This window comes from Gadus morhua, chromosome 20 (assembly GCF_902167405.1).
Source record: "Gadus morhua chromosome 20, gadMor3.0, whole genome shotgun sequence".
NCBI lineage: Eukaryota > Metazoa > Chordata > Actinopteri > Gadiformes > Gadidae > Gadus > Gadus morhua.
In genome coordinates this window covers 5,796,491-5,819,654 of record NC_044067.1, presented here as the reverse complement: position 1 = coordinate 5,819,654, position 23,164 = coordinate 5,796,491, and the positions used below count along the sequence as shown (strand labels likewise).

At 43.4% G+C, this 23,164-nt stretch overlaps 3 protein-coding genes across 36 annotated transcripts in view; all 3 read left to right on the top strand.

Annotated features, from left to right (window-relative positions):
- The window catches only part of cacnb4a (calcium channel, voltage-dependent, beta 4a subunit), a 30,063-nt gene extending 22,931 nt beyond the window's left edge, over positions 1-7,132 (top strand). For 2 of the 4 annotated variants that reach the window (XM_030343000.1, XM_030343002.1), the window contains 9 exons: positions 1-40; positions 231-250; positions 743-823; positions 2,269-2,327; positions 2,538-2,647; positions 2,930-3,081; positions 3,374-3,469; positions 3,880-4,056; positions 4,809-5,072. The exon at positions 1-40 is cut by the window's left edge. In XM_030343000.1, coding sequence (XP_030198860.1) covers positions 1-40; positions 231-250; positions 743-823; positions 2,269-2,327; positions 2,538-2,647; positions 2,930-3,081; positions 3,374-3,469; positions 3,880-4,056; positions 4,809-5,072 — 999 coding nt within the window. Of the gene's footprint in view, positions 41-230; positions 251-742; positions 824-2,268; positions 2,328-2,537; positions 2,648-2,929; positions 3,082-3,373; positions 3,470-3,879; positions 4,057-4,808 lie in introns of all 4 variants that reach the window. The other 2 variants (XM_030342999.1, XM_030343001.1) reach the window with 2 other exon arrangements.
- A 622-nt stretch (positions 7,133-7,754) lies between these two features.
- Positions 7,755-14,904, top strand: arl5a (ADP-ribosylation factor-like 5A). The gene is made up of 6 exons (XM_030343010.1): positions 7,755-8,121; positions 11,891-11,951; positions 12,109-12,256; positions 12,538-12,621; positions 13,368-13,519; positions 13,696-14,904. Exons 1-6 carry the CDS (start codon positions 8,076-8,078, stop codon positions 13,742-13,744), a joined length of 540 nt encoding a protein of 179 aa, XP_030198870.1. The 5' UTR covers positions 7,755-8,075; the 3' UTR covers positions 13,745-14,904.
- A 2,734-nt stretch (positions 14,905-17,638) lies between these two features.
- Positions 17,639-23,164, top strand: part of neb (nebulin) — a 62,814-nt gene continuing 57,288 nt past the window's right edge. For 28 of the 31 annotated variants that reach the window (XM_030342992.1, XM_030342989.1, XM_030342990.1 and 25 more), the window contains exons 1-4: positions 17,639-17,741; positions 18,943-19,032; positions 21,982-22,032; positions 22,844-22,951. In XM_030342992.1, the coding sequence (XP_030198852.1) occupies positions 18,964-19,032; positions 21,982-22,032; positions 22,844-22,951 (228 nt within the window). In that variant the 5' untranslated portion in view covers positions 17,639-17,741; positions 18,943-18,963. Of the gene's footprint in view, positions 17,742-18,531; positions 18,631-18,942; positions 19,033-21,981; positions 22,033-22,843; positions 22,952-23,164 lie in introns of all 31 variants that reach the window. The other 3 variants (XM_030342961.1, XM_030342965.1, XM_030342963.1) reach the window with 3 other exon arrangements.

The window sequence follows — 23,164 nt, the reverse complement described above, 5'->3', positions numbered from 1 at the left end:
ATGGTCTCAGGCACGTTTAAACCAAACCCCAACACCACAGGTTTGTCTCACACACGACACTCGCAGTCTATGTAGGTCAGGGAGAAACCAGCTCATGCATCACACGGCGTGAGTTGGGATCGTTTGCTTTGTTATCTGTTATCAATTGCATTGGCGGGCTGCTGCTAGCGTGGGGTGTGATGGTGTCATGCTTCATGGGTTTGACAGCACCTCTTTTCTCTTCCTTGCAGGGAAGCAGAAGCAGAAAGTGGTATGTATGTCTCTAATGCTATTAGTTTTTACTATAATAATATGATCGATTTAATTTAGTATAAAATGGGATGAGGAACAAAACATCCTGACGCTTTTACAGTCAAAATAAATAGATGAGTTTGACAATATAAATATATATTATGTCTTTAATAATGTCTATAAACTAATTGGATGTGTTTCATAAATTTTAGTAATTACGTTTTTTCTATAGTAATGTATTCTGTCCCATGGGAATTACAATGCTACTACTAATATAACTAATCGAATCCTACTACTACTACTACTGCCACTGACTCATCCCACTCAATCCAATTCACCATTATGTCCACATTGTCTTGTGTGTGTGTGTGTGTGTGTGTGTGTGTGTGTGTGTGTGTGTGTGTGTGTGTGTGTGTGTGTGTGTGTGTGTGTGTGTGTGTGTGTGTGTGTGTGTGTGTGTGTGTGTGTGTGTGTGTGTGGTCTTGCGCATGGTGCATGTGTCCCAATCAAGACTGAGCACGTTCCCCCCTACGATGTGGTGCCATCCATGAGGCCAGTGGTCCTGGTGGGTCCCTCTCTGAAAGGCTATGAGGTAGGAACCTATGAACCCCCACATCCCCCTCACCCACTTCTAGTCACGTGACCGCCACCATCCCCACCGACACACTGTGTGGCGTTGTACGCCTGCTGCATCCACCCACCCAAGTCTTTGCGGCGACGGACGGCCATCGCGCCACCCGGGCTCGTGCCGGTGCTCGCGTCGACCGCAGGGCCATCGGCGTCACCGCCGTCACGATCGGGCGCCTTTTAAGACGACGAGTCCCCGCTGAAGTGAGGCCTTCCCAATGTAACACTTGTCAATAATCAATTACCGGCGGAGGGACACGAGACGCTAGAAAAGAGGCCAGAGAAAGGAGGGGTGTGGGGGTGTGTGGGGGGGGGGGGGGGGGGGGGAGAGGGGGGGGGGGGGGGGGGCTGGGGGTAGTCAGTCGTCATGGAATCACAGTCCTCATCGCCCGCTCTGGTGTTGCCGTGGCAACAACCTTCTGGGTAAACTACGTCAGTAGGAGGGGGAAAAAAAGGAAAAAAAGACAAGAAAAAAAAAAAGTGGAACATGGTTTGAAATTAGAAACAGAAAATAAATGTATACTGCGCTATGAGGTTGGCGGGAATAGCAGGATGGATGGATGGATGGTACTCCGTCAATTATAACGATTTTGAAATGATCGCGATAGACAGTAATGGAGATGGTTCTTCATTTGAATCATTTTAATGTAGGTCGTTAGACGAGATGTCATTATCAACCTGTTGTTATTGTCATCGCTTCATGGAGTAAACTCTTGAATTGACACACACTCGTCCTCCTAATTAATTACACCATTATAATTAATATCGTTATAGTATAATCATCACACAATCATACAAATGTAGAGAGGAAAAAAAGAAGAATGTGCTTTGAACTAAACAACCTACCTAATAATGCACAGCTATCGCTGTGCTTGAAACATGACCAAAGCCTGTATACAAGGCCTGCACCTGTATGTAAGGTACTGGCCGTTCATCACCTTGGCAGTGGTCTTTACAAAGCTCCTCATTGTAGGTGGCATTCCCATTGTTTAGTGTCGCCAGGAGGTATCATTCAGTGAAAGGCAGTAGGGTGTGTGTGTGTGTGTGAGTGGGCTCAGTGATTCTGTGTAAGTCGTAAAGCCAGTGCCTGCATGGATCGTGACAGCAGGGTGAATACGAGGCATCCCCGATGAAGTCTCTCCCCTTGTTTATTTAGCCTACCTAGCCGTGGTCCGTGAGACCGCACCCAGGGAGTAGGAGGCTTTTAGTAGGTCTCTGCCCTTGTACTACAGCTGTACATGTTCTTACTGCCTTGTGTAATTTTATTTTCTCTCTCTCTCTCTCTCTGTCTCTGTCTCTGTCTCTGTCTCTGTCTCTGTCTCTGTCTCTGTCTCTGTCTCTGTCTCTGTCTCTGTCGTCGTTCTCCTCTGTGTTCTCTTGTCTTCATTCCTCCGCCACGTGTTACCTCAGGTGACGGATATGATGCAGAAGGCGCTGTTTGACTTCTTGAAGCACAGGTTTGATGGGAGGTGAGTTACCCACAGCTGAGCGATCTTCCCTCAATGGTCGGGATCATTAGGGTGGATTAGCTCTTCATTTATTTTGTATTCATCATCATACAAGCAGACCGTTGACGTCACGTTGCCTGAGTTGAAGATACGTCGCTTAAGTTGAAGATGTTTGTCCTGTTACACGCTTCTCATTTCCTGAATGAGTTTGTTTGTTTCTGGGGGGGACAGGATATCCATCACCAGGGTAACGGCTGACATATCCCTGGCCAAGAGGTCTGTGTTGAATAACCCCAGTAAGAGGGCCATCATAGAAAGATCCAACACTCGCTCCAACCTAGGTAAGAAAAGGTCCAAGCTCAGGCCATTGGCTCCTTCCCCCTATGTTTGTACCTCTATGATCACATCTCATCTAGAAAAAACGTGTCGCAATTTAGCAATTTAGCTCTAGTTTTGTGCAACAACGGTTTTACATTAATATAGTCTATTTAAACAAGGTTGCCATTGGACTACAGAAAAGGGAAAGTGTTGAAAGTCGTGGGTAGTGCCTTTTGAGACATTACTTCAAATATTGTACGAATATATATAAAAAACTAAAACACTGCAATACTGTTCTTTTGCAGCGGAGGTCCAGAGTGAAATTGAGCGGATATTTGAGCTGGCCCGGTCTCTACAGCTTGTGGTGTTGGACGCTGACACCATCAACCACCCCACGCAGCTCCTCAAGACATCGCTAGCACCCATCATCGTCCATGTTAAAGTCTCCTCACCCAAGGTACGTAACATACAGAGCAGCCCTGGCAATGCTGGTCGAAACACTGCCCTCTTCTGGCCGAAAGAATCAGGCTTAGAGTCTGATACAGGGCCAGTGCCTTGTCAGTCAATTAGAATAGACTAGAGCATTGTCAAGAGATTGCAGTTTACTTCCTGAATAAAAAAAAAAACACTTGAAGGAACAATTCAAAATGTTTACAATCTGTGTCATGTCTGTGGAATGCACCACTTGATTGGAAACATGCTTGTTTTCTTTAAATGGTATCCTTCCTCATATGTGTGCAACATAACAGGTTCTCCAGCGGCTCATCAAATCCAGGGGGAAATCCCAAAGCAAACATCTGAATGTGCAGCTGGTGGCCGCGGACAAGCTAGCTCAGTGCCCTCCGGTATGTATGCTATTTCTGCTCCTGCTATTTGTACTTCCTCTTTCTCTCTACCTCTCTGTTCTTCTCCCTCCCAGGTCAATTGGGCGGTGGGTCAATGTTTGTGAGGAGCACGTCATATCAAATAATATCAAATACTTTTCCTTTTTGTATTTATTTTGAATGTAAAAATATTATTAGGCTTCACATTTTTGGTAAAGTAGTGAATTTTGATAGTAATCACGATTTGACCCTGTGGCCACACCTTCGTCTTCTTGCAATCTCCTCAAAACAAGATAAGATAAGGATACAATAAAGTAAAAAAAGGTTTCCGAAACACGGCCATTGACGTCCTACACCCGCCTCTCCGTCCCTAAACACTAAACCCGACCATAATAAAAACACTCAACAAACCCTGTGGACCGCTTCCACAGGAGATGTTTGACATCATTCTGGACGAGAACCAGCTGGAGGACGCGTGTGAGCACCTGGCGGAATACCTGGAGGCCTACTGGCGCGCCACGCACACCTCCCTGAGCACACCGCTCAACCCCCTGCTCGGCCGCAACCTGGGCTCCACCGCCCTCTCGCCCTACCCCGCGGCCGTGCAGGTGAGCTACCTGATGTGACCTCTCCTCGTGGCAGTTTTGGTGTAGGAGGAAGCCATTCCTTTGCGACGTTGTCATACAGAGTCCTCTTAGTCATCGCTTAGTCATCTGGGTCAGAGTCTCTGGTGACTGGATCAGAGGAGGAACACAGACGAGCGTAGAGAAAGTGAAACGAGTGTCGAGGATTTGTTTGCTGTTTTGAGTTGGAGTTGCGTTTCATTACATTTTTTACCCAAAAGAAAAGATTGATTCCTTTTACGTTGGTTTATTACTGATATTCATAGTGAGGGAATCCCATGATGTTCAATTCAATTAAAGAACCCGCTCAGTCATCTTACACATCTGTTTAAGATTTTTTTGTAAGGATACACAAATTGAACAATTAAAATGTTCGAACTTTGTACCTCTCTCCCTCTCCCCCCCTCTCTCTCTCTCTCTCTCTCTCTCTCTCTCTCTCTCTCTCTCTCTCTCTCTCTCTCTCTCTCTCTCTCTCTCTCTTTCTCTCTCGCTCCCTCTCTCTCTCCCCCCCCTCTCTCTCTCTCTCTCTCTCTCTCTCTCTCTCTCTCTCTCTCTCTCTCTCTCTCTTTCTCTCTCGCTCTCTCTCTTTCTCTCTCGCTCCCTCTCTCTCTCGCTCCCCCTCTCTCTCTCTCTCTCTCTCCTCCCTCTCTCTTCTCCCCTCTCTCTCTCTCCCTCTCTCTCTCTCTCTCTCTCTCTCTCTCTCTCCTCCCTCTCTCTCCCCCCCCCCCCCGGTACAGGGGCAGAGGAACCGCAACAGCAACCACGCGGCGGGCGACACCTCCCCGGTGGAGCGCCGCAGCCTGATGCCGGCGGACGAGAACTACCACAACGAACGCATGCGGAAGAACCGCAACCGCCTCTCCTCGGGGTCGCAGCACAGCCGCGAGCACTGCCCCCTGGTGGAGGAGGACTTCCAGGACCCTTACCAGGACTCGTACAAGCCCCACAGAAACCGCGGCTCCCAAGGAGACTTCAACCAGGACTCGAGGCACAGGCTCTGAGCCGGCTGTCCCGACTTGACCCTGCCCCCCCCCCCCCCCCCCCCCCCGACTGGTTCTGGTTTTAGAAGGACTGCCATGATCTTTGTCTTTATTTTCGTGCAGAGTAGTTTATGGCTTTCCGTTGGCCACACTTCCTCCCAACTGGAGGAAGGGGCGCATTGGAAAACCAATCGATTTTCAGGTCACAGATTCCTTTCTTGACTGTATGTCAACAAAGGGAGTGTTATGAGCCTGAAAGCACTGAAGGCGCGCAGGGTATGTTGGCAGGTTTCCTCGGGACCACTTTTGAATACGTCAACATGAAGTGTATTGTCACCAAAACTAACATACACTAGCTAGTTTGTGTCTGACCTAGTTAGCCCTTGCAGACCTTAATTGCTGTATTCTGAGCTGTTCCTGTAGCATGCAGGTGGGACGGTCGCAGGTACTGTCCAGTGCCTGAGACCGGGTGACAGGTACCGTCCAGTGTCTGAGACTGGGTCACAGGTGCTGGCCAGTGTCAGAGCAGCATCAAGCATCCAGTGGTGATTATCACCACAAAGAAAAAAAGTAAAACCGATTTGCACGTTTCTGGTAGAAAGCAGAGTGCAATGCATTGTCAATGATTAAGCTCCTTCTTTGGTTTGCTGTTTTCTTGGATGTGGGTGTATTCGATCCCGTGAAAGCCTTTATGAAAGAAAAAACTAGAAGGCAAACTGTTTCACAAGTCTTACTTCAAAGTGATATGATTTTCGTTTTGCAGATGTTCGGCCTGGCTGTCAGGGCTGGGGTTTGGGGGAGGGGTCTGCGGGCGGGGTCTAGCTGCCTTTAGAGCTATGCTTTCTCAGATGGATCACTCAGTGCCATTTTGAACCATTAGCCAGGTCAGGATAGAACTGCCACAAAATGCAAAATGGAGGATCTCATCCTCCATGACAGAAAAGTAAATCAGATTCAAAACACGTGGATAATGAATGAAGACGATGTAGCATGCATACTAAATCTTACCTAGGGGGGATATGGATGCTGCCATGGCATTACTTGAAATGCTAAAGCTTCATGGCCTTAAGTGGAAATAGTTTGACATTTAGTTCTGAAAATACGGTCTGGTTTTGGTGTTGTTGTTTTTTTTACATTAGTCCCTACTGGATTGTGACCAAAGTGGTCAATGTAGGGCCCGGGTATCTTCTAGAAGGGTGGAGCCACCATGTGTCTCTGCATAGGCCATGCATTGGATAGTACGGCTATCTGTGATGTGGCCTTGTGTTTTAGCATGTGACTGGTATCTGTATTTAGATTAGAGTCAACATACAAGCACCGGATACAACTACAAGTTCCTTCCATGCTGGATGTGTTTAGTATCAAGATTTGCTATATGAAACACATTCAATCACGTTCAACGCATCAATCTCCTAAACATAGATTTGTCTTCCAATGGCTGCTCACAAAAATTAATTCTTCAGTATCATACTTTATGATTAGGTCCCTTTGTTTGTATATTCTTTAGGTAGCTATGTAACATTTTTGCCTCTTTCATATCTTTACAAATGATCATTTTTAAATCATGTTTCTTTTTTGTATGTGTAAACAGAGACGGATAATACTACATGAATAGCCGTGATAAAGTACGAAGGCCTGTGTGAACACTGCATCTCACCCCCCCACCACCCCCTTTGTCTTTTGAATTTGAATGGCTGCAACCATGGAAATCCAATCAGTCCCCTGCATTTTGAATCAGGTGATTTAATGTAAATGTTCTCAACTGATTAAATAGTGTTAGCCTTGAATGAAATATCTTATATCTTGTCATCTTATAATTGTTGGAGGTCTCCTTTTTTTTTAAAAAGAATGGGTCTCTCTTGTGCCAGTGATTGAAAAACGACTCAACCGATTTTGAGACTGAAGTTCAGATTTCTCCTGCATAACGTAGCTACTGTTGTTGTTTCAAGCAGAAAATGATTCGTAAATATTTGAATACTGCCTGTGAGGGACTGTTGCGATGATAAGAAGCATTTTTTTTCGTGTTGTCATTTTACAGTTGTAATGGAATAAACTGCCCTGATCTGCAATTTAATCACCTGCAATTTAATCACTCTTTTTATCATTTTTAGAATCGCAACACACTCTCTCTCTCTCTCTCTCTCTCTCTCTCTCTCTCTCTCTCTCTCTCTCTCTCTCTCTCTCTCTCTCTCTCTCTCTCTCTCTCTCTCTCTCTCTCTCTCAATTTCAATTCAATTCAATTAAAAAAAGCTTTACTGGCATGGAAATAGACATTTGCATTGCCAAAGCAGGTGAACAATCAAATCAAATCTCTCTCTCTCTCTCTCTCTCTCTCTCTCTCTCTCTCTCTCTCTCTCTCTCTCTCTCTCTCTCTCTCTCTCTCTCACTCACTCACTCACTCACTCACTCACTCACTCACTCACTCACTCACTCACTCACTCACTCACTCACTCACTCACACACTCACACACACACACACACTCTAGAGTAAAGCAGCATTCGATTATATAGGCCTATACTTAACCTATTACCTAGAGTAATAAAGATGATACTACATTATACACAAATCTTATAGTGTAACGAGTACTTATTTGTAGCTATGGATTATTTAATTGTTATGTATCGTAGTGTTTAATGTATAATATTCATTGAGTACAGATCAAGACACCGCCCATCCTAAACCACGCATGCGCAGGTCTGACAGCTGCGCAAACCAGCCCAAATGCCAGCTGATAGGGTCGAGGTAGTGTGTCATCAAAGGCAGTTGCAACATCATTTCAGTACAGCTCTCTTAAAAGCATTGACGTTTTAAATCAACCTCTCTTGGGAGGTGTATCTTTTTTTTTTTGAATGACCATGGCGAATTTACCGAGAAGAAAAGTGCCTTCTCCACTGCGTCTAACAACGGTGTAGATTGTGAGTGAGCTAGCTTCCTGGCTAGCTTACGAAGATCGCATCGGATAGCATCAACAACTAGCTACTGTCAATTCTTACAAGCTGGTATCGTGACTCCAAACACCAGCCATGGGGATACTGTTTACCAAATTGTGGAGGCTTTTTAATCACCAAGGTAAGAGTGTGCTGGGTACACGTATACTAGGAGGCCATCGTCTTGTGATCGTGGTCCGTGGACAGGGCCGCTCTGCCGTCGGGCTGTCACCTGGTCCGAATTGCGCTTGGCAATCGTTAAGTCAGAACATTCGCTTTCTAAATGAGATGTCATTTCAATACTTTGAATGTCTTACAGATCAACCGTCCGTTTTTTGTTGTTTTTTTGTACAAACTACGTCCTTTTGTACGAACGTTACATTTCAAATATTGCTCTACGCTATTCTGCGCCAATTCTGGTCCATCTCACAAGACCTGGGAACTTTTCTGGAACGACTCAAAGTAGTTCTTTACTCCATGAACAATGGCTGATAATCGTGGTATTGTTAACCCTTTTACCCTCCTACTGAGAGCTATGGAGGTCCAGCGAACTGAAATGGATCTCATGTTACTGATCCAGCCACCAACAGTAAACAGATAGGCCAGTGTGAACCCAGTTGTAACATGAATCCTCCGGTGCCAAGCTACCAAGTGGGTCCTGTCACGGAGACCTTTCTTATCTGGGCTGTCTGTTTCCAAGCGTCTTTCTGCGAAAAGAGGATGAAGGGGGCACTTTTGATCATATTCTAGTCAGCCGCCACATCAGCAGTTTACACACTACTTACTCTTTCCCTAGTGGTTCATCAGGTTTTCACCACTCTAAGTAGTATGTCAATATGTACGGTTTCTTTATTCATTTATTTGATTGGTTTATCAATGATAAGCTATTGTCTGTATTTACATTTCTTAACGTCGTTTCAGTCTCCCTAACAGGGTGTGACACAATTGACCAAAACATGAATATGGAAGCACATTGTTCCGCAGTTTTTAATGTTGTTTTACATTCCACTATTGCTCCAGGTGTGAAAAAGTATTTTATCATTGACAACATCCTACCAGTTGTTAGTAATAGCCAAGGACTTGAGGCCTCGGTGTCAAATTAGAATGTTGGACAATTGTTGAATCAGGCTTAAATGACAAGGGTTGCAGTCGTGGTTGAGGGATGGGTTCATTAATTTGGAACAATCAGAAGTTGTCCCCTGTGAATGGATGTCACCCTGCAGCGTAGACCTAGTCTCTATGTACTGACAGTTTGATGAACATCAGGGTACTGCGAATCTTATCCAAAGCAGGGATTTCACTGCTTCTGTAATGTGTATTCTATTTGGTGTGCCTAAAGAGTTTTTCCCTGACTATGATGGAAATGTGTTGTTGTAGCTGGCGTAGTCAGCAGAAGAGCAATCTGTGGCATTAGATTGTTACAGTACAGGATGTTTTGAGATTTTTTTTACATACTGTTTTTTTATAGCCTATGGTTTTGCGGCCGTGGATGTACTGTGCTTGACTTCTGGGTGCAACAGTTTGTCTGTTCCTTGAACCAGATATTGCGTCCGCTAAGTGGGGTGCCAATCCGTGATGGAGTGGTATATATACATTTTTAAATGTGCATGTACGTCAGTTTATGGCAGTCCCTTTTCTTTTTTACATGACAAAGCTTTTACTGCTGCTTATTATAGCTTGTTACAAGTTTTGCGGTTTTTCTCAAGCGTTCAAAACAGATGGAACCTTCATGTAAAATATGGGGCATATCGATTAACAATTCGATTATCGGTGAACGATTAGACTCGGGTACATTTTTTGTATCTCAGCCAATGTCTTATCCTACAGCTCATCACTTTAGAAAGTCTACGTGGAATTCGACCCAATGGTAGTAGACATAATTCCAAACACCTTTTTGTTGGTATGCTTTAAGCCTAAGGTTACAGATAGGCTCTCTGCAAGGGGCGGCCTGTATAGCTTCTGTGTGCAAGACAAAAGCTGCACGGCATGGCAGATCACCTTAGATAAAGTGCTGAGCCTGGTTCAGGCTGCAGCTGCTTTCACTTCCTTCCCAGAGTCTATCTTCAACCAATGCTGTTTGGATGCACAAGGAATTTGGTTTTACTTCTCATTTTTTGAACCTGCAGTCTCAGTGGCATAGTTACATGGAGCCCCAGTCCCCAAGCTAATTACGACAGGACACACTGATATTGTTTGTCTTGATGTGAGCGTAATGCTGCTTATTTAGAATATCTGTGGCCCTAGTTCAAGTAGCAGGCCCCTGTCACAGTCACAGGTTAGGATATGTTTAAGCCAAAACCAGAACTCTAATTTTGGCAAGTCTTATCTAGTCTGAATTTTTGGTTTCAGAACAGCTGATTTAAATGTCCAGGATAAGATTAACTACATCTTGGTTAGGTTGAATCTGGAAAATGTAAACATTTGAAAGGTCCTAAGCTGTCATTGCTATGCTTTTATTGGTTGAAGACTAGTCCGTTTATTTGCACTAGCCTACATCACCAGCGAAAGGCTGGCTCTGCAAGACTAGTTGAAGCCAACAGCCTAATTGCATGGGTTAACAATTTTATCACGCGTGTGTGTGTGTATATAAGAATGCCTATTACTTTGTTTAAGACGTTAAGTCCGATTTTTTAGGTCAAATCATTGCTTGAATTTCTGAAATATGCTTATTTGAGTTGTTTGTTGACATTATCTAAGCCAATTGGAAGTTAGAAAGGAGTAGCCACTGTAGCCTTGGGCGGAGTTATCTCAAAGCTATCTACCAAGTTTGGTCCAGGTTAGGCTTACAGCATGAGTCGCCATGGTAGCGGAACTGCAGGTGGCCTAATCTTGCGATCTGAAAGGGAAACTTAACCTGGAAATCCAGCTGCTTAAGACAGGGCCCAGGTTACAACAGAGGCCGCCACATCAGCTGTGCTTGCTGTGTCTGCAGGTTTTCTTTATCTTGTGCAACCTATTATATGTGAGCTGTGTGTGCAATGCTTATCTGTAGACCAATGTTCACTGTGTACAGTTTCGGTACATATAGGAGAAGATTATGGCGGTAAAAAAAAGATGAGTAACCTGTTTCTATTTATGATGTCAACTAAATAGAATAACTGATTATTAAATATCATGTTACCTTTTTAATTAAGCCTTATTTTTTATAATATCATTTTATTTTGTATATTTTCACACTCAACCTCAAGAATGGATTCATAAGTTTGGGACCTGATCGGAAAAGAGAATCTAGCACTGCTACTGTTGGTTTTGCATTAACTACTTAGTATTGAAAATAATCTTCTTCCTACAAAAGCAGCCACACTTAGATGTACAATGACTCACCATTGTTTGCTTGCTGCCGGAGGTTTTTCAGCAGCCTATTCCTAATCCAAATAATCTAAATGATTACTAATGATACTGCCAGATTCCCCACAAAAACAAGCTATGACAGAAGTATCCACCACCAATAGCCACTATTGTAAAGTACCACATCAACAGACTGCTCCCCTCACTTTTCACCCTTTAAAAACATTGAGCGCACAGAGGAAACCTGTGTGGGAAGAACAAAAATCAGTCCGTGAAACCATCAAGCGTGTGGTCGACTATTCAGTATAGTTTAGCCTGAGCGAGCCACCGTGCTATCATCCTTATGTGAAAGGCTGTGAGCACACTGTGAGCCAGTGCTCTTTCAATAGTGCCTCACTACAGTAAAGGCAAAGTCAGCGGGGGGAAAGGGTGGCTTTGTGTGTGAAGCATAAAGATGCCCGTTGTTTGGGCTGCATTCCACGTCTCAAGAATCTTTTGAAACAAAGGCTGATGTTGGGTGTGTCACACATCCGTTGCTCTTGCAAGATGGACTCAGCATCTGCCACTGCGGAATGTGCGCTCCAATTCTGTTTTCTGACCGTCTCTGTATTTCTTTCTTTCAGAGCACAAGGTTATCATCGTGGGCCTGGATAACGCCGGGAAAACCACCATTCTTTACCAATTGTAAGTAGTCGTTCATCTCTTCATATGGCTTGCCTTAATGCAAAGTTCACATGAGCAGAAACGCATGCATTCATCATTGTTGATGTTTGGGATCTGAAAAGGTCCCGTCTGTGATGTTACGTAATAATCTGACACAACTTCCTTTGTTACTCTGCAGTTCTATGAATGAGGTGGTGCACACCTCTCCTACAATAGGAAGCAACGTGGAGGAGATTGTGGTCAACAACACCCACTTTCTGATGTGGGATATCGGAGGGCAGGAGTCGCTGAGGTCGTCCTGGAACACGTACTACACAAACACAGAGGTAGGATCGTCAGCTGGGAGGCATGCGTACGTAGGATAACCGTCCGCTAGTAAACGTGTAAAAGTGTATTTGTTTACAATCTGAACCTGTACTCCTGAACCATGTAGTCAGTAGAGCTGGTTCTGTAGTCGCATGCAAGTGCAATGTTGGTGTTTTCTTGGTTGGGTATAGTGTCATTTGCATACCCTAACACGTTTTTATTGTTGTATGCAAATATCTTCTGATCTCATTAACATTTGTATTTTTGCCATTCAATAGTTTTTTTCCCCTTTGTGTGTCAGTTTGTGATTGTGGTTGTGGACAGCACCGACCGAGAGAGGATCTCAGTGACCAAAGAAGAGCTTTACAGAATGCTAGCACATGAAGTAAGTTGGCGTTAAACCAGTAAGAATGACATCAAAATGAAGTCCAATACCCTGAAGGTCCATTCCTGCAGTAAAGCCCTTCCATCCAGATGTGTATATTAAGGCTGGGACAACGCGTCAACGTAATCGATGACGTCGACGCATAAATTACGTTGACGCGTAAAATGCGCGTCGATTCGAAAAACCCAAAACAAAGATGGCGGAGCCGGAGCAACGCGAGTGGCTCCTCAGACTTTCATAAGTACAAGGCGCCACGCAATCGTTCTTCTAAAGTATGGAAATTCTTTAATGTAAAAGGAAACGATTCCGTGATATGTCGTCTTCGCAAAATGGAGATGGCTTTCCATTCTAGCACCACGGCAATGCACCAGCACCTTAAGAGGCGCCACCCGGGAGCATTCTAAGAATGCATTACTTCGCACTTTTATTTTGGAATTTAAAGGCAATAAACATGTATTGCAATGCTAAGGAATTCATGTTTTTTTCATTCAGATATGTAAATCAACATGTATAAATTGCTATTAGTCAATTAATGGGGAGATAATCTAATCGAAATAGAATCGGACTGTAAAAATGAATCGTTAGATTAAACGATGCATCGAAATAACAATCGCTAGATTAATCGTTTAAAAAATAATCGTTTATCCCAGCCCTAGTGTATATAGTCCTGTTTCAGCCTCTTTGTTGGTGCTAGTTACTTTATTGATGCTTGTGACTTCCCCCCCCCCCTCCTATCTCCACGCCAGGACCTGAAGAAGGCCGGGCTGCTCATCTTCGCCAACAAGCAGGATGTGAAAGGTTGCATGTCTGGGGCTGAGATCTCCCAGAGCCTCCAGCTGACCTCTGTCAAAGACCACCAGTGGCACATCCAGGCCTGCTGCGCCCTCACTGGTGAAGGGTGGGTACAGCACCCACCACACAAGTGTCCCTCAAAACCAGAACGTCTTGTAAAAAGTAACAAGGGTGTCACATGTTTTTCCTGTCCCTCTGTCCATCCCATGTCACCCCCCCACCCCCACATCTCTCTATTTGCGTCTTCGTTCCTCACTCCATTCCTCTCTCCCTTGCCTGCAGGTTATGCCAGGGCCTTGAGTGGATGATGTCACGGCTGGGTGTGAGATGATGAACTCTGGCCCTCGACCCAGCAGAGCAACCTGGCTCTCTTTTAGCTCCTCCACTAATTGGACACAGGGTCGGGGATGAGGTCGATGGACGGACCGGGACACCTCCTCTCTGTGACGCCGACTCGACCACCCCAGCCAGCCGGGACCTCGTTTTCTTTCCACGTTTATTTATTTTAAAAGAAGAGAAAGCAAATTCTTACAGACTCTTACCACTCTGAACAAAAGACGCCTGACACGGTCTTGCCGGAGGACTCTGGTTGGAGAGAGGGAAGAAAGGACTGACGTGTATTTAAATAACATTATTTTTCTTCCTCACATTGAAACACAGATGAAAAGACACCCGTCTTGCCGGATACTTTACCTGGACCCTTTTCTTTAGCTTTGTGTAATTCCAGCCCTGTGTGGCCTTGCAGTATTGCCTGACTGGCTGTGTTGGTTTTTACAGCAGTAATACATCCTACACATCCCTGTTCCTTCTGTGCAGTATTTACATTGACCTTGTGCCTGCATTGGAATCCTCCCGTGACAACGGCTGACTATGATAGAGATGTGCCGTGAGTGTGGGTGAAATTACAGCACTGTATGCCCTGGTCTCAGCCCATAATGGAAAAATACTACCAACAGTGAAATAAAGTGTTTTTATCCGTTTTGGGTTGAATCAAAATATCATTTATTGATGTTGTCCTTTTTGTTGATGTTCTTTTTATTCCATGGTGGTACGGCAGTGTCGGTTTTTGCTTTTTGTGCAAGACTCGTTTTTGTGGAGCAAAGAGAAGAGGGTTAAAGTTCAAAAGAGGTAATGGAGAGAGGACACAACTACTAGGAGGCGAGCATGTGAGGAGCAGAAACTGGTGGGGACAAGGATAGAATCTAGGTTTAAAGTTTTGTTTTGTTTTATCAAAAGCATGATTGACAAAGTGAACCTGTCTCCTTTGACCATGGATAATTCACACTTTAAAAAAATCTATAAGCCCAAAGTTGCTCGTATTTGTATGAATTTGTGTTCGTATAAATTTGTTTTATGTAATATTTTCTTTAATGATTGTCCCCAACATTTATTTTAATAAGGTTACATATGACAAAGAAATTGATTAACCACTGTACTCTGGAACCTCACAGCTAACATAAAGTATTGCCCTGATGAGGAATTAATAACTAATGGCCTCTACCCGTGTAACTGCACTGTGAATCAGAACGATGAAGCGAATTCAGCCAATCAGAAAGAGATGCATTTGTTTTTGTAACCTTCAGGCTCTTGGGTCAAAAAATATGAAGGTATTGTAGCATAAGTCTTAAGCATGCGTAAACTAAAGTCACAAATGTGTAACAGTAAATTTGAAGTCCTAAATATTTATTTTGCATGTGTAGCCTACTCTAAAGTCAAATATTTTATCTACCATAGTAAACATAATAGGGTCTACGAGTTCACAAGTCTGTTAACAGGTGCACAAATCCTATCTTGTGCATGCATCACAACTTCAAAGAGTCATGCACTTCACACTTTTGCTACAATTATTGCAGCACAGTTGGTGCAAAACACATCACACACCCGTGTTTCATAATCTGAGAACGTGCACAAAGGTTGTGCATTCGTAAACCCAATTGTGAACTAATGCATCAGAAGTTGCACATCTGTGAAATATTTCCTCACAAATGAAATTATATAGATCGTATGTTCAATGAGCATTTTAATGAGCGCATTTGTTCACAATTGGGTTTACGAATGCACACATTTTGGGCATGTTCTCAGATTATGAAACACGGGTGTGCGAATGTGTTTTGCGAAAAACTGCGCTGCAATGATTGTAGCAAGTGTCAATTGCACCGCAAATATTTACGACTTCAAATGTACTGTTACACATTTGTGACTTTAGAGGAAACATGCAAAATAAATATTTACGACTTCAAATTTACTGTTACACATTTGTGACTTTAGTGCATACAAAATCTGCAGTTACAGGGGCTAAAGACTTTTGCTACAATAATACCTTCATAAAAAAAACCTGTGCATTCTCATTTGTGTGAATGAAATCCAAACCTGCAAAATCATCAGACGTATTAAACATCCAGGAACCAAGAAGGGTGGTTAACCGATAAACCATATTCTGTATCGTCTGATTTTTGCTTCACTACCTTCACAATAAAGCAAAGATCTCAGTGGCTCATAACGCAGAAAGGTCAGAGAACATTCATCGGCTGATCCCTGACATGGTTGGTTGATATTTTGACTCCGTCATCAGCTCACTGAAGCACACGATGATGCACTAATCATCTCGATTTAGTTCACTTACCTCAATTGTTTTCGGAGGAGTTTGGGAGGCAAGGTCACTGACTTGCTCGTTGGCAATGGATCTGTTGTGGCGGTCTTGCAGCTGTTGAATTGGGCTGTCGCCTGATGGATCTGAGAGTTGTTCCAGTGACTAGGCATCACCAAACAACATCACCCCCCTTCATTTTCTTCCCATTCGGTGGCTGTTCACCCGACAAGTCATTAAAGTTGTGTGGCAATTAAAATAAACCTGAACATGTAGATATTAAATACCTTTAGTTTAAATCTGCCATGTATTTCATGTCCGTCGGTTTTTCAAATGTGTGACTTTGCTAATTAGCACTCCACTAGCAGTGGTGATGAGGTACATCACAAAATGGGAGGCTACAGTGGCTGCATTCTCAAGGGTTCAGCTGTGGCTGTCATTAAGAGGCTTCTAGCTCCCATCTCCTGGCATGAACGACTGAGGACGGTCAGGCACGACGTACCAATAAAAGGAACATCAAGCTAAGAAGAAAAAATCTTCATGGCATTGCAAATTCCATCGAGACATCATTCACCTACAATTGCTAGTCCTTGCGCTCGATCCTCCCAGGATTCAGTGACTAATTATAAAGATGGCCACTGTATTTAAACTGTACAGGAATTCTGCCCTGGAATAGTTCTTGATGTATTTTTATAGCGGTTAGAACTCTTTATATCTGCTAGGATCCGATTGGGGTCATGAAAATGGCAGCTGTCATTGTGCTTTGATAGGGTTCAGACACTCTTTTGGTAAGATTTAAAGTTGTCAGATAACTACATGGTCCCCATGGTAGTTAAATGTAAACCTGCTGCTAAACATTTCGGAAGCTGAGGAAGCAATAGAGCACTGACTAATTTGAGTGAATGGACGAGATCATTGGTAGAGTCTGTACTGACAGAACATACCTCAAATCAGTTTACAATCGCCTCAAATATCTTGATAGAGCCATGGTCACTCATTCGATCATGAATTTCTTCCATCTTCCATATGATATCAAGATAGAGTCACCTTGGCTGGATTTCTTTGGTTAGCCCGACCAACTTTAGTTTCATTATGGGTCATACTTATTTATGGTGTAAGGTCAGCTATACGGTGCACATTTCTAGGCTGTTCTTGTTGTGCACTTAGTCACAGAGTCTTTTCACTTAAGTGAGTTTTATGTTAAGGAGATGACCCACACACAGGTCTCCTAGGGATCTGCTCATCTTCCGGTTTCTGCCTTGTGGGATACATTTTTTCCCACGGCCATATCCCCACTCAGCCATGGTTTGGTTGAACAACGTGGCTTTGTTATTATTATGACATGACCGCCAAGACACCCCGCCCCCCCCCCCCCCCCCCCCTCACTGGGGTTGAACTGTCTGGACGTTTGGGGGTTTACTTCTGGTTGCCTGAACCTACCAATGACCCCCCACCGCCCACTGTACCTCCCATGTCGTGCGGGCCTTTATTCCTGCCCCATTGGCTTCCATATGGTTTCACCACTGATGCACTCGCTTCGACAGGTGCTCCTTTCTGAGGGGGTATGCCTAAGGTATATTTAGGTTTTGAAACCTGAGAACCACAGCCTCTGATTGGCTGAGCGGGCCACATGATAACCCAGGTCGGAGTCGCAGCTGTGTGCTGTCGCCCTGCATTTCTCTGGAGGGAAGTTGGGGAGGCTTTTTGCGGATTTGGAGATCATTTAACTCTGAAGTAACCGGTAAGCAAAACACCAAAAAACTAAAAGGTGGAGAAAGACACAAACTCCTATGTTTTCTTCAGTCTGCATGGCCTTTTGATCAATCTGGACTACCTTCTTCTCCATCTTTTGCTGACGTTTGGATGCTTAAAGGAAGATGAATGAAGGAATCGGTAGATTGGGGGTCTTTTTCTTCCGTCGTTGATGGAGTATGCAGACTGACCTAGAAAAACAAGCCTTCACCAAGTTCAGACCGTGCCATCTATCCTACCAACGGATGTTTCCTAACACCTCGTTTTACGCCTACTTCAGACTCCGTCCATAATTCTTAACCTCGGCACCAGCGTTGCCGCTTTGCCCATCTTCCTGAAGTCACTTCTACGACTTCCTCTTATTCCTTAATGACTAATTGTACGTTAAAACCAGCTGTACTGTGACAGGTAAAGTTGCGGAGTCGAAAGGAAAGTTAAAAAGAGTAGTTAGTATGTCATCCTATATTTAACCTGCAGCCTCAGAAGGCATTGCATTGCAGTTAGCTAAACAAAGCCAACCAATCAGGATGCGGCACTGGTTTACATGGCGAATAGCTGGAGCTCTGTGGGCAGCTGTCGCCCGCCATCAGCCAGAAGGCATCGTTTTTTGAGTGGCATATAGTCACGGGGGAAACGGGAGGGGCCGTCTGACAAGCCTTCATAGCCAGAGGCCTTCTACTGAGGCGCTTCATGATACTTCTTCCTTATTGACCCTTACCCTGAAGTCTTGTTAGTTTAGAAGATAATCTAAGGATTGTTTTTGTTGTTATTTTGCCTAGGGTTGATACACTTGAACTTGGGATAACGATTTGGGACCCTAGTGGATAGCAGTTGAGGCGTTTGTAACGTTGTAACGTTGCTACAGGAGTCTTTTTCTGGTATGGCATTCAAATTTTTTTGAGTGCTTTGTGCTAAATAATTGTCTTTTTCAAATGCATTGACTGTTGCATGTTTACCCTTAAAAATAGAACAAATGTAGCATGGTTTTAACAGTGGTTGCATTTAATGTATAGTTCAAGTCCATACACTGTTAATACGCTTTTAAAAAAACTTTTTTTTAAGGTCAAGAATTGAGCGCTCGAGCATCCGCAGTAATAATTGGAATTATAATTGCCTCTAAATAATTCTCAAAATTTCTGGAATTTCGTAAATAAAACATGTCTTTATATTATCATCTGTGTTTTATATAGGTCCTCTATAACCGTCCAAAAATGGCGGCCGTTGAGGAAATAGAGGAATATGAGGAGTATGAGGAGTATGAGGAGGAGATTATTGAGGAGGTAAGTACTACATTGGCTTTATGGACTGAACTACGGAATAACTTGTTTAAACACAGGATTGTCTTGTTTATTTCAAATATTCTGTTTCCATAGCAATGCTTCACTAGGATCAAATTGAATTGTATTTATTTTGTTGAGAATCATACCAACATATGCTCTGACTATATTATTTCAAAGATTATTTGGATGGCTAAGGTTTTCCTGCTAGTCTGTGGATCTGCAAGTCCTATGAATAGTTGGTTACGATAGCCTACCAGTCAGCAGTTCAAGCCCCCAGGCATCCATGGTCTCCCAGGCTTCTAGATCCTGTTTCAGAGGGACGGCTCCCTGTGTGTTTTATGCCTGGGGGTTCTCTAATAGACAGAGCTGGATCTGTATTTTTAGAGCACACTTACCTTTACCTGAGCCCTCTTTATTGAGAAGAATGGAACGATATTGACCCTTCTGTTTAGGATATATCTGCCCCAGTGATCATACCTGCTCCATGAGCAAAATTGTGGAATGTTTAGGATCTTAACCATATCCTCTTATTCTCAAAAGTCCCTTTTCATGTACATTTTACACTTACCATATTCTTTAAACTGCATGAATTATGATTGTCCTCTTAAGCGTTTTAGCTGCATATATACAAATCGTCCTACAGGGAATATGAGGTCTACTTTTAATATATACTTCTAATATATACTTTGCCTGATGTGATTCGTTGTGTTGATAAATATCTGTATCAGTTTCCAATGGAAGAGTGAAAGCAGAAGGCAGACAATTTAATCCCTTATTTCCTGGTGAAATAGGATTAATTCTAGCCTTGTATATGCCAAACCTAATATTGATGATATTTTATAGGGGAGTAAGAATGAAATGCGTCTGAAACATAACTAACAAGTTACCGTGGTTCTTTTCTTTCATTTTGCTCCCGTATAACATATCAATGGAAATGGATTCAACGTGCAAAGGTGTGAATCATTTCTGAAGGAGGACAAATAAATTCCAAAAATCAATACAATCTGATTTCACTATTACTTTCATCTAAGCTCTGGAGAAAATCAGCTGTGTCTCAAATGTAAGAAGGCTTCTTATTTGATTTGCAGAATGGGGAGAAACATTGCCGTACATGTTGCAGAGCAGAAATAGGAAAATATCTAAACAATGGCTATGGTGGCCGTCAAATGTAACTCAGACTATTACTATTAAGACTAGAGTCCACCTTTTGATAAATATAACTCTTTTATCATCTTTTTAAACAAATGAATGACCACACACCATTAAGGGAAGAAACTCTGCACACACAAACTGTGGTCGGCAGTTAGACAAATTTAGATTTGGATATCTATGGCAGACTGGCAGATGGGGCAAGTGAGGTAGAGTGTGTGGCTGAGCTACCACTAGAGAGAGAGAGAGAGAGAGAGAGAGAGAGAGAGAGAGAGAGAGAGAGAGAGAGAGAGAGAGAGAGAGAGAGACGGAGAGAGAGGTGTATGTGCGTGGGGGGGGGGGGGGGGGGGGGGGGGCTGTGCTGTAAATCACACTCCCACTGCCTTGGGTCTGTTAACGTCACATCGATAGAATGTGCTTAGGGGAGGGGGAGATCCAGGGGATGCATGGAAAAACAACCTGCTCGGACAGCAGGGAGAAAAGAAGAACGAGGTCGAGAGAGAAAGGAAGAGAGAGAGAGAGAGATAGAGAGAGAGAGAGAGAGAGAGAGAGAGAGAGAGAGAGAGAGAGAGAGAGAGAGAGAGAGAGAGAGAGAGGGTGAGCAAGAGATGGAGGGAGAGAGAAAAAGTAAGAGAGCGCAAGTGCGGGAGGGAGGGAGATAATAAGAGAAGGGGAGAGCAAATGATGGAGGGAGGCAGAAAAAAAGAGAGGCAGTGAGAGAGAAATCGGTGGGGATGGTGGTTTTGTATGCTAATTCGAGTCTCTTAGAAAACCCATAAATATTCGGTGTTTACACGGCTCTTTCGATGCTTGTTGGTTTGTAAGTAGGATCAACGTGGGCGGGGGGCTTAATGTAAGCGTATGGTTCTCTCCTGTCTGACAGACACAGATAAAGAAGCCTTTCTTACCAATATTGTGTAAAGGACTTGAGATGTTCTTTCCCTCAGCTCTGGTCATGGGTACATCTGCTCCGTGCACACACTACAATAGCCATGGCAGGGCTCATTTCTTTTTCCTCTTGGGGATCGCTAACTGTAAGGCGCCATTTTCACATAGCTTAGCTCCTTTGGCTGTTTCCAATCCTGTGCAGCCCTGCCTACTCATCTGTAATTCCCCCCTGTATGCCATGGTTAAAGTTAGACACAAATGCTATTCAGGGAATACTAGGTTACACGCAGAGAGTACACGATTGTATTCTTATACTTCTTGATTTGGAAAGGAAAGATTAATTGAAGGTGTGTGTGAATGAACACACACACACATATTGAGACGAACTGATCTATTAATTCACATGCAGTTATATGCCATAAGCAAAGGTGGAGATTTCAGGGAGAGTATGTCTTTAGCAGTTAAAAATTAGGTGTTCACAGAGAGCGGGAGGGGTGGGGGGGGGGGGGGGGGGGGCGAGAAGGAATTCAAGCAGCCAGTCGAAAAAAATACAACCGGGGCCATTACAGGCCTCCATATCCCTGTACAATATAACACTTAATTAAACCACATTCTTAATTACATCTAGAGTGGAAGAGTGAGAACCATTTATCTTGTGAATGGAGTCAGGAGCTCTCAACGAATGACATCACAGAAGGAAATCATTGCTAATATTGCGTATTATTCATACACGTATTGTGTAGTATTTGCTTGATATTACTACAAAGTCTCACAGCCTCACAAGGGACCAGGGTAGCAGTAAGATAAACCAGAGCTGGGGAAAAATCAACCTCAATCCAATCCCATGTGCCATTGACCTGTGGCGAGTTTGAAACCCCAGAGTGTCTCCTCTATTTGCAATGTGTTGAGCAGATGTCCACGACGACTGTCACTCGTCAAAGTCATCAAACCACTGAGACTCAGGTAAAAACGAAAGCAAAAGACAAATGAAATAGCGCAGAGGAAACGCTCCTGCTTCATTTTAGCCAACGGAACCTGTCTCTCCTTGTCAGCATGTGCCTGTTATTGATTAAATCCCTGCCTATTTCAATGGCAACTGCTGAATTTAAACTCTCATATCGTTGTCAATTTTAAAGATTGGAAGCCGGTGATTTGGGCCCAGAAAAATTGCTGCTCAAGATATATTTAGCAAACTGCTTGTTTGATCTCACATTTTTTCTAACCAATATAACCTAACCTAAGTTTCTAAACTGAATGGAAATAAGTGACAGTGGTGGTAATAATGGGGTTTTGGTTCGTTATGGATACCTGATGTATGACTACTATGTAAGCATCTAACTATTTGTTTTCAATAGGGATGAGGGGCTTAATAAATATATTCAGATCTTGAATCTTGAATCTTGAATATGTAGTGAAATGCTGAATACTATACAGGACAGCCATGTTTACTACATGGTTACGTTGTAGTTATCAAAGTCTGCCTTACTTTCATTAAGAATATTTAAGTGCATTACCCCTCTAATCTTTGCATGGTTTAGATGAAGAATTGGGAATGCAAATTAAAATAATGTACTCACATATCTGGGGGTAAGGTAAGTCCAAAAAATCGAAAAAGGAGATTTTATAGTTGTGTTTAAGTAGCAAACCTAATGGGAAAACCGTCAGTGTTCTAAACAAAGCTGCCCTTCTCTTTTCATGAGAAGCAAATAGGTTGGTTGGTCACCAGTAGCAGGATACGTACCTTCCTTCTAAAATTCCTTCTCACCTCCTCCAGGCTGGCATGCCTACGAGGAAAGTCAGGAAGAGGGTCGCAGTGGATACTTCTAAGTTCATGACCCCCTACCTGGCTCACAGCATGAAGATGTTGGAACAATACAGCCACGTAAGGAACCCGTTTACAACACACACAAAATCATTGTCGTGAATCACTATCGCGAACTGTGGTTGAGGATAATGGGTTGAACTTTGCTCTTGATTGATTTCAGAGGTATAAATAAGTAATTTAGATGCTTTCATACAAAGCGCCTTACAAATAGCACAATTATCAATAATAGTCGTAAAAGGGATTTGTCATGGTGTTTTATGGTAAATGTTT